The sequence below is a fragment of the Eleutherodactylus coqui genome, chromosome 13, assembly GCF_035609145.1.
Source record: "Eleutherodactylus coqui strain aEleCoq1 chromosome 13, aEleCoq1.hap1, whole genome shotgun sequence".
NCBI lineage: Eukaryota > Metazoa > Chordata > Amphibia > Anura > Eleutherodactylidae > Eleutherodactylus > Eleutherodactylus coqui.
This window is the reverse complement of record NC_089849.1, coordinates 62,102,910-62,114,437: the sequence shown is the minus strand read 5'-3', so window position 1 is coordinate 62,114,437 and position 11,528 is coordinate 62,102,910. Positions and strand designations below refer to the sequence as shown.

The 11,528-nt window shown below is 43.6% G+C and overlaps 1 protein-coding gene across 2 annotated transcripts in view; it reads right to left on the bottom strand.

Moving 5' to 3' along the window:
* Positions 1-9,253: 9,253 nt before the first annotated feature.
* Positions 9,254-11,528, bottom strand: part of ETV4 (ETS variant transcription factor 4) — a 53,214-nt gene continuing 50,939 nt past the window's right edge. For both annotated transcript variants that reach the window (XM_066586507.1, XM_066586508.1), the window contains exons 12-13: positions 11,283-11,384; positions 9,254-9,986 (exon numbers count right to left, since the gene is read on the bottom strand). In XM_066586507.1, coding sequence (XP_066442604.1) covers positions 9,765-9,986; positions 11,283-11,384 — 324 coding nt within the window. In that variant the 3' untranslated portion in view covers positions 9,254-9,764. The remainder of the gene's footprint in view (positions 9,987-11,282; positions 11,385-11,528) is intronic.

Here is an 11,528-nt window from a genome sequence, read left to right as displayed (position 1 = left end):
CAATCCCAGGTCTCCACCCATAGTTCCGGTGGAGACAAGATACACTAGTTCCGATTTAGGCTATGTTCACATGTAGCATAAATGCTACGGAAAAATCTACAACATTTACAGTACAAGCCATGTGGATTTCAACAACTGTCATGCATCAGATGCAGAAAAAGATCAGCGTAGAACTGATGCATCCAAAAGCCTGAACAAAACCTGCATGTGTGACAGCACTCTTAGGCTAACTTAACACAGGTGAGCGTGATAAGGGGCGTAATCCCACCCACATATCGCAATCATCATCCATGTGAAATACCTGAAGCGGTGAAAGCAGCCTCACATCACTGTGGGGTGGCGGAGGTTCACAGAGCTCCCCTTTTTAATGGAGACCTTGTATCTTGTGCACTTGAAAACAATGGGCACTGCAACGCAAGAGCACGCACAAGATAGAACTTGCGGCGATCGTTTCTCGCATCGCGGTGCCATGCGGGAGAACATCGCTGATGTGTATAACCCCATTCAAAAGAATGAGACTCCTATTTGTGCGTCTCGCAACACACAAATATCACATGTTTTTATATACCATATGAAGCCGGCCTTAAGCTATATGATCACTTGCATTTGTGTGTTCTCTTGTATATCTGCAAAGGGGTTTTCCATGAATTTATAGGTCATCAACAGTTGATCGGTAGGGGTCCACCACTCAGGATCCCTGCCAATCAGCTGATCCTCCACCCATTGTCAGTAAATAGAGCCAGAAGTGTGATAGAAGGCTTCATTCCCATTAAAATCAATGAGGAGCAGGAAGTGTAATGGAAGGCATCACCCCCATTGATTTCAATGGAAGTGAAGCTTTTTATTGCACCTTCTGCTCAATGTGAACATCCAAACCCACTGAACTGACAGCGGCCCGGAGCGCATTGGCGGGGATCTCAAGCGGCGGACACCCACCGATCAACTATTGATGATCTATCCTGAAGATAATAATGCATCAGCTACAGAGGAAACCGCAAAATTAGAAAAAAATGTCAGTGCGAACGTTCCCAAGAAGTCTGATCTGAACTCGTGGGAGACATAGATAAAAATAAGTAAAGCAAAATGCTGAATAAAATAAAGCATTATCTATGCATTATTATATATATTATATACACATATATATAAACACCACCCCTGTCAATCTAAACAGTCGCCATACCCACCCTGTAATCACAGACTATACAAATTATACATATAGACATCTGAAACAAGAAGAACCCATTCCTGAACTTTATTATAGCTTAAATACAGTAATTTTAAAAATAGGCTATACATTTAAAAAAAACAACTTTTTTACAGCTGTTTTTTCTACATATTTCCCCTGATTAAGCAAAAAAAGGGGGGGGGGGAGCATAAAAAATTAACATGCATGTAAAAAAAAAAAAAAAACCCTGCAGCATAAATAATTTTGGCAGTTGAAAAAATAAAAAAACAGGACATGAAGACTAAAATCACTAAAAAGTGTCTGGTCCTTTAGTACCAAAACCCCTAGTCCTCAATGGGTTATCTAACCAAGGACCTAAGTTTCTGTTCCTATTTTTGGTCATTAAAGGGGTTGTCCATACACTTTTCTTTACCTGATCTGACATTGAGCATGGAGAGACCCCACTGCACACTGAGTGGGACAGTTGCTGAGACATCCATCTGGCACCCAGCTAGTTTCTGGGCATCGGACAGTTGCCTTGGGCAACTCTTCTGCCTAGGGTCCAACTGTGTTTCTCACTGTCGGGCAAACATGAGAATGGAAAGCCCGAATGCTAGTACACAAGGAGTCTTAAAGGGTTGACCCCATGAAAAGAAGTGATCACCTAAAGTCCACAGAAGAGGTGATAAGTATTTGATCGGTGGGGAGCTGACCAGTGGGATCCCCACTGATCACAAGAATGGTGGTTCTAAAGATCCCTGACTTGATTAACAGACCCTACCGCTCAATTCATTTATATGGGACTGCTGGAGAGTGTTTCAACTCTATCTCTGGTAGTCCCATAGAGATGAAATGAGTGGCAGTGGGTATGCATGACCACTGCTCCATTCATGTGAGGGTACTCAGGATCCCCCTCTTCATGAATGCTGGGAGTGCCAGCAGTTGGACTCTCATTGATCAGACACTTTTCACCTATCCTGTGGATAGGTGATTGAGGCCTCTTTCGCACGGCGACCGTGATATTGCCGCAAGAAAATCGCTTCGATATTGCAGCTTTGTACCCGTGATTTTGTAGCATCAGTGATGCTTAGTCTTGTGAAAAAAATCTTGCATCTGGGCGCTACTACCCGTGATAAAATTAAGCAATGTTATCACTTGAAAGTTAATAGGACTTTCTAATGTTAAAATCGCATCGCACGAACATTGCAAGTTATGCGATGCGATAAACAAGGAGCCTCCATTGGGAAACATGGGGTACAAAACATTACAAACTGCGGCGGTATAGAGCATGCCGCGATTTTGTAGTCTCGCAATGAAGCATGCTATAAAACATCACTAATGTGAAAGAACCCATGGGAAAGTGTGGCTTCACATACATGCGATTTGTAGCACGGTTGCATCGCGAGAAAGTCAAATGATTTTGTAGTGTGTGTAAAAGCAGCCCAAGGCATTCTCCCAAGGTTGTCCAGAGCATAAGTAAGACATTTTTGGATGCCTCCAGCCTCCGCTAGGGGAAGCTTACTGTATGCTATTATAATGGAGTTCAATGTATGCAGCAAGCTCACAGGCTCCCTCTGGTGGTGACAGAACACAACCATAATTTTATCACTTAGGCCTCCTTCCCACGGAGCGATTTCCGCCGCGTTGCCCGCAGCTATTAGGTTCTATTGAACCTAATAGCTCAGGGCTCATGGTGCGGAATTCCACCGCAGAATTTCGCACCGTGAATTCACCCGTCCTTACCCGCGGCATGCTCTATTTGCCGAGGGTGTACGCGCGGATGGCTTCCATTGCAGTTCACGCTGTAGCACAGCGAAAGATAGCGTGAAACCGCTTCCTCGCCCGCCGCGTCATATGACGTAGCCGGTGCGTCATGTGACACGGCCAGCCGCGTCATGTGACGCAGTGGGCGTGTCACATGACGCGGCAGAGGTGGGCGGGGAAGCGTCATGCGGGAGCGAGGACGCCGGATCCGCAGGTAAGTTTGGGGTCTCCTGGGGGGGGGGGGGGGTTACCGTGACGGGTTCCGCCGCGGAATTCCGTGGCGGAGCCCGTCACGGCCGTGTGCAGCCGGCCTTATAGGGGTATTCCAGAAAGTTTTTTTGTCAGTTTTCACTCATGCAATGAATAGGTGAAAACTGATAAATTGGTGGGGGTCCGACCACTGGGTTCTGCACTGATCCCAAGAATGGGATTCCTGTTTGCCCCATGTCCAGTCACTGCTGTATTGCTGCACTGACTGGAGTGAATTGATCACTGGCAGTGCAACTCCATTCATTTCAATGGGATCGACAGAAATAGCCGCGCTATAGCACTCAATTCACTCTGGTCTATGTAGCAATACAGCAGTGACTGGAAGTGGAGAAAACGAGACCCTCCATTCTCAAGATTGGTGGGGGTCCCAGACCTTCCCTGAACCATCAATTTTCACCTGTCCAGTCAATGGGTGACAAAAATGACTTGTCTGCAGAATACCACTTTAAATATCTCTATGCAGATTTGGAGCTCCGTATTAGAAAAACAGAGCAGTGACGGCCAACATGTCCAACCACATACTGTCAGCGCCGCGGGTGTTTTGTAGTGTTATACGGCACTTGTAGCACTGCCATTTCCAAGAGGGAGGCTTTCAAACGGAACTTTACCCAAAGCCAATGCAATCCCAAACATCTTGATGAGCCAAGCCAACACCATATAATTCATGAGGAAGTTAAGTAAAAAAAAAAAAAAAACACACGACTCATTAGTTTTTAGCTTTTGTACTTTTATTGTTATGCAGTTTCTATGAAGTTCTAAGTTAGTTTTTATTGAATTTCATGTCAGCAGAAAGTGACTTGTTCTCTCATGTCTCATTCCTCTTTCTCAAAAGATTCAAAGCAAAAATAAGAAAAATCACTCTTGCTTGTCCGATAACAAAAAAATTATAATTGTGTTAAGAAGATTACACAGTACGGTAAATAGGGATTAACTAACTGATTAGTCTTTAACGAGAAGATTAAGGTCTAATCCGTCTTCCAAAGCTTAAAATATACTTTTACCACATTGGCTTTGGTTTATAATCAGGTGCCCTTTAATATCAACGTTTGACACAAGTTTGTTACTTAAAGATAGTAGAGGTGGCCGTTGTATGGGCCAATGGGGAAATGAGCAAAAAGAGATTTAAAAAATTCTATTCTCCATTCATTCTGCAAGAGACGGATCATTCAAATGTAGTAGACCAATGAGACCATCGGGAGAGGGGCCCATCTAGGTGTTACATTTAAGGCATACACTATTATATTATTTGCATTACATATTTAGCCAGAATATTTGTATTAGAGCCTGATCTAAATTTGGACAAGCAGGATGTGAAAAATCAACACCCTGGGTGATGGCACAACCACATCCGGTGAAACTTGCAGACTCCTAAGGTCTTCATCATTGGTAAGCCGGAGAACAGTACAATATCCAATAACTTATTCCCAGTAAGTAATGCAATTAATTCGGGAAAAACCATGTTTAAGGCTATGAATATTGTAGCCTTACATATGGCTCTACCCAACGACCCTCCAATCCTGGACAAACAAAAATGGCTGCACTAGCTTCTCTGACTACCAAATGCATACTGTGAATTAGTATGCATCATTAGTATAAGACACTACACACTGCTTTGATTGTCCAGTGCTGCCAACATGTGTAGCAAAAGCCAGTCAGGTGAGAATGAAGGGTCTTAACTACCAATGCATACGGATGTACAGTATGCATTAGATAGGCAGAAATGCTGTACAGCCATCTTTGTTTCTCCAGGATCGGAGGGTCACTTTAATTGCTTTGCTTCCCAGGAATGAGCTGCTGGATATTGCGCCATTCCCCGATTTACCAATGACAAAGAATTTAGAATAGGCTACTAATTTCACTGCATGCAGAGTCAGGTCTAGAGAGGGAACGTAGGATTTTGGAGAATGGAGATGTACATTACCATTTCTGCATCTTGTTAACGTTAGCACTAGGGGATTTTGTTTTCCTGCTCCACTCAGGGAGCAGGAAATAGAAATCCCTGGCTGAATGGATCAGTCTTCCGACGGAACTGAACGGCGCCAAATAGACTCCATTTCCCAAACAATTATACAACAGCCGGGCGCTCCGAGCAGAGAACAGCTGGATGCAGAAGACAAGCGGCCCAGAAGTTTACAGACTGTTGTAAAAAAGAGGGCATGCTACACAATGGTAGACATGGCCCAACTTTTTTGAAAGGTTTGCTGCTAGAGATGAACGAGTATACCCGCTAAGGCACATTACTCGAGCGAGTAGTGCCTTAGCCGAGTATCTCCCCGCTCGTCTCTAAAGATTCGGGGGCCGGCGGGGAGATCTCTCTCTCCCTCTCTCCCCCCCGCAACTCACCTGTCACCCATCGCCGGTCCTCGAATCTTTAGAGACGAGCGGGGAGATACTTGGCTAAGTCACTACTCGCTCGAGTAATATGCCTTAGTGAGTATACTCGCTCATCTCTATTTGCTGCCTTCAATTTCTAAATGAGTTAATTTTTTTTAATGAAATGGAAAAAAAGGTCCCACTTTCACCTTCATGTGTTCTATGCTAAACATATAGTTAAAGGAGATTTTCAAATCATTGCACTCTTTTTTTTCTTTACATTTTACACAGCGTCCCAACTTTTTTGGAATTGGGGTTGTTCTATAATGGAGTCCATTTGGTTTCCATCGGGGCTTCCGGCATTTTACAGGGCAGAACAGTTCATTTTTTTAAGTAGAAATTAAGGAGGTACTGAACGGAGATTGCGAATAGAGCCCCCAACGCTGATGTACATGTATTGTCCAGAATCGGACAAGTGGAGAAAAAGTCTAGTCTACCTTCTAGCAGCCCGAGGAAAGGGTTTTTACCTTAAAATCTTTCATTGATGGGCATAATAAAAGAGAAGCAAAATGTTATCCTTGGCTCCAAGTCACGTTTATTACTCCTCTCAAGGTTGCATCACCACCCATGGCTTTTGTTTTTCACATCCTACATAGCCTTAGATGCCATCCCACCATGTGGACAATGTAACTTGGGCCCGTAGCATCTTCCAATCAAGTGACTTCCTCACACACTAGTTACTTACCGAGTATCCCATCACCACCACTGGTTATCGGTAGTGCCACAAAAAATAGGAGCTCTGCTCTTGCCTCTTCCTCACTTTCTTCAAGTCTAAATTAGAACAAGGACAATCTGGCCGATTAAATTACTTTCTCAATTAGCCAAACAACTCTTTATTTTTTCCTTCACTCTGTGAGTCGCTAAATTTGCTTTTTGGAAAAACTCTACAGCCAGATGTTAGCGGTAAGTCCTAAAAAAACCAGTGTGTTTTTCTTGGCATTTCTCCACCCTATTAGGGTATTACATGGTGGAAATGCTGCGGAATGTCCACAGCAAAGAATTACGTAGCCTTTCCACATCTGACAGAGTCAAAAATATGCGGCACTGTGGATTCTGACTCAAAATCAGCTGCGTACCCACAGCTAATTTCAGAAGATAACAGCACTCATCTCCGAAGTTTCCGGTTATCAGCGCACTCTTAATTCTGTTCCCGGCTGCCTCTAGTGAGAGCTGCATCACTGATCAGGTAATGCAGAAATGCCATCACCTGGCCAACAGTACCGCGCTTACCATAGGCTGCCAGGCAGCGGGCAGAGTGCGCTGACAGCCAAAGACTTCGGAGGTAAGTGCTGTATCTTTAGATAGATAGATAGATAATTTTTTTTTCAACCAGTGCCTGCATTATTAGAGGCATTTCTGCGTGTCGTTTTTCCCCATTTGTACTCTTTTTATGTGGGTCCTCTTCCTGGCCTTTTCCTCTTTTTGAGAAGTTATGTAATAACTACAAGAATGAATGAGAAACCTGCAGCCTGTTACAAGTGAAAAAAAATGTCACTGACCCAAATTATGCATGAGGGAAAAAAAGCGCCCTTTGCAGTACATTTCAGATTTCTTTATGGATGTGCAGCTATCGTCTGGATATATTTTCGTAGACCGCAGTATGAAATGTCGGTCTAAGTGTGCGGCAGGACAACTGCAACAAATCTCTTAAGAGGCTTGCATCTTTTAATAAATACGTTTTATCCGGCGGCACCCGTGTGACACATTGAAATATACATCACCTCCAAGTTAGTGTAGGCATCAGCTGTAGCGTACACCAGCGTCTGGCATAAATGATAGTATATGGATCTGTGAAAAAGTGGCAGGGCTTTGTGTAAAAGTCCAAAAAGTCACAATTTTGGAGCGTCCACAAAATTGCTACTTCTGTACGACAGAAGACTGGATTACAAAAAGTAATACATAGGGTCATTTCACACGCAGGCTGTTGTGGCAGCTCTTCAAGTATTGTTTTTGAGCCAAAACGAATAGGTGGATCAAGCAGGTAGGAGTGTAAAGGAGCTTTTATACTGACTACAGGCAAAGGGGAAAATAAAAAGAATAAAATAAAAAATAAAATCGCTCAGTGACCTACAGTCATCCCCTGTAAAAGCGGGACTTGACAGGGGACGGAGTGAGAAACTGAAGTGACTAATGAACAACTTCTCGCTCAGAATAAACAGGCAGTTGTGCATCTTTGAATGACTACCTGTTCACTGTGATTGGCAGCAGGCAGCCAAAAGAGATCCCAGGGCGCTCCACCGCGACTATCGCTCCTGCGTGAAAAGAATAAGTGCTTGACAGTTGGTCCATCTAGAAGTATCCTTAATTCTTACTTTATATTTCCCATATCTTCTGGCTTTGGCTAAAGAAAAACTCCATGTGCAACTGCCATAAAGAAACTGTATGTGATGCCATCCTTAAAGTGGTTTTTAGAGTTAGAGAAGCCTGTACATTCCTCCAGGAACAGCAGCACCCCTGTGCATGAGATGTTTAAGGTATTGCAGCACAGCCCAATAAGTAAATACAGCTGAACTGCAGTACCACTCACAACCCAAGGACAAGAGTGGCGCTGTTCCTAAGACAACAAACCCTTTTCATATTAAAAGGCAATGATATGTGCAGCACTCCTCAGCAACCAGATGTAGCGGAGTGGTTTTAAATGGTGCACGCCAGATACAGGATCCAACCCAGATCCAAAATCACAGTCTATTCAATAGGGAAGATCCGACAGCATAAAGGGTGCAAATTCATCCCGTAAGGCACCTCTTTATTCTCCACAGACCAGCAGCGACGTTTCGACTAGCTTGACAAAGACTCCAGTGTGAGTCGAAACATCGCTGCTGGTCTGCTGGAGAATAAAGGGGTCCCTTTTCATATATCCTAGCAAATTCCTTTAAAGGGCCTCTGTCGGCATTTTTCAGCACCATAAACTACATTATGGCACACAAAGGTCAAGGAACGGGGAGATATGTTGTATACTCACCTGGTCCCCCATTCCCGTAAACTTGGTGTGAGCACAGGGTGATTCCTTTCAGACCGCTGTGTGCACGTGCTTCCCCATTGAGATGAAAGGAAGATCATGTGCACAGAGCCGTCTTAAAAGTCACATTGTGTGCAAACCAAGCTCATGCAAGAACGGGGGACTGGGTGAGTGTAAGGTGCACTTACACATACAGATGATCGCTCACAATTCATCAGAAATGGACAGCTTTGAGCGATCATTTTGCATTAGTTACTAATGAGCTAATCAGCCCTTTAGTACTTCATTTGCATGTCCTTAGAGAACAGACTACCTGCTGTTGTTCTCCAACGGGACAGCAGCCAAAAGAATGTTATCAGCGCTGCCCGTGGAGAACTGAGCGTGTGATCCGTCTTATCAGCACCGATGGATTTTAAGCTGAGCTGAACTCAGTGATGGATGAAAAGTGCATGATGGGCACACATTTACACACAACGATTATCGCTCAAAAGATGGCTTAATCGTTGCGTGTAAAAGGGCCTTAAAACATACATATCCAGACTGCCCATTCTCTCAGCTTTGAGCACCCTAACTTAGTTAATGGTGTTGAGAGAGGCCCTTAAAACTACCAGATAATTTGCAAGAAATGGTAAAACTGTGAAGATGACTTATTAACACTGAACAGGTACAATATTCATATGTGGAAAAGTTTAACAAACCGTACAAAGAAAGGAAAGGCGGGATTCCTTCAAACTGTTTAATTTCAAAAGGCAGAAAACAGAAGCATTGGTAGATCCCACGATTATTGCACTGGTTTGATGCGGTCTTTGCTGAAATCCACTCAACAAAATCCTTTCCGATGAAACAAAAAATAAAATGCCACGTAAAAAATAAAAAAAAAAAAAGGACTGAAGGAAAGGATTTTGTCTTCAACGCTCGAAGCTGGAGAACATGCATTTCCTGAAATCAATCATTAATAAGCTTAGCCGTATTAAGAGAAATCTAAAACCGGGTGCTTAAATACACCACAGCCAAGGAGTGTATCTTGAAAAGGCCATGTTACAAACGCCCAAATATAACCTGGGTTTTAATAACTAACAGCGGTATCTTCAGCACCTACCCGCTAGAGTCCATGTTGCTTAAACACCAGGTTATGGCAATAAAAACAAAAAAAAACAAAAAAAAAAAGCATCTACATTCATATGATTCCTAACAAAATGTATCCATATATACAAGATTACACGGCAGTCACGTCTAGTAATTGTAGCTGCCTTTATAGTTTTGGGAAGGGACCGTTCCCACGTCTTGAAGGTACATGCCGCCTTCATCCAGGTGTGACAAGGGGACAGTATCTTCTTCGCTGACCTGCCGATCAAACTCTGATTTCAAGGCAGGACGTTGATTGTCAGGGAAAGCCAAGGAGAATAGAGCTTCAGGTTCGCACACAAACTTGTAGACATAGCGTTCACCAGCCACCTGGAATAGGACATGACATAGTTGGTCAGTCTAGGTTCATACACAAAAACAAAAAAACACATGACTTTGTCTCGGTTTTTGGATCTACAATATTCTAGACTCTTTAGGCAAAAAGCTCATCTGGGTAGAAAAAAAAAGTGCTGCACAAACATAAAAGAAGCCATAGTCTCTTCACCCAATGCATTGCCACCTCTGTCCCCAATGGTCTTCAGTTTCGGTGCCAGTGGTGAGGACATCTAGACAATGGGACCTGTGACTACTGCAGCTAAGATAGACTATAGTGGTTATATCTTCTTAATGTGGCCAATGTCATCTATGGGTCGCTACAGAAGGAAGTGGAGACCAGTACATGGGAGGAGCGCAGTCGTGGGGAGTTAGAACTCAATACTACACTCTTTGTTTGCGTCAGGCTTAAGGTACTTTTACATGGGGCGAAAGTTGTCCAAGAAATTGCTCAAAAGAGCTATTATGAGTGACTATTGGCTTGTGTAAAAGTACCTTACCCAATGGGGCAAGAGAGCGAGAAATGCTCACTTCTTGGAGAGGTTTAGTTTTCAGTTCACCAAAAACTAAGCAACAGTCGGCTTGGGGAAACAGGCAGTCATTCATCTATGAATAACTGCCTGTTTACTGTGAATGGAGGCAGGTGGCCGGAAGAGCTCTCAAGTGTACTCTGCTTCCATTCAATAAGTGACTATTACTCCTGTGTGAAAACACAGGAGCAATAGTCAATGGGAGGCCTGTTGGGTGCTCAAGCGCTTGACAGTCATCCCGTGCAAAAGTATCTTTAGTGCTAGTCAGCCTGACAGGAAGGAGTAGTATGCCCACCCTTCTGTGGCTCCGACTGTCCTCCTAAGGTCTCATCAATCTGCCCCAGTTAGATTATAAGAGGGCTTTTAGAGCTTGCACAGACGGCAGCCCCAGACATACTGCTCAATTATAGCTTAAGAGGCTATTGACATTGATGGTTTTTTTTTTTGCAAGAACCAATGGTCTGTGCAAGAAAACCCATGGCATGTCATATTCCGGTCCATTTCACAGACCAATAGGACATGCCGATGCATGTGAATGTGCCGTGTCCGTGTATATCAGACAGCACACAAACTGATGTGCAAGTACTGTTGGGTGCAATTTGCAGTTATGGCTACTGTGCACCTGGCCTAAGACTTGAATGGGTTTGTGTGGACACTACTACTCAACGGCACTCAATTTTGAGAATCCGATATCGAGCAGGTTAAGATGTGACATCAGACAGCACATTTAGTAACGGTATCTTGACCTCTTGGACCTACTTACTTTTTGCATAATTCCCTTCTCATAGTAATAGCGCAATGACCGGCTGAGCTTGTCATAGTTCATGGCTGGCCGGTTTTTCTGCATGCCCCAGAGTCTGGCAACCTGCAAAAATAGGTCACAAGCGTCAAAACAGTCTCTCAAAAGTCTGAAGAGCAAGAAATAGGTTAACTTAACAACAATCTTTTTCCTCCCTTTTTTCATACTCTAAAAAGGTCTATTATGCCTATAGGCAATAAATACAGCTTG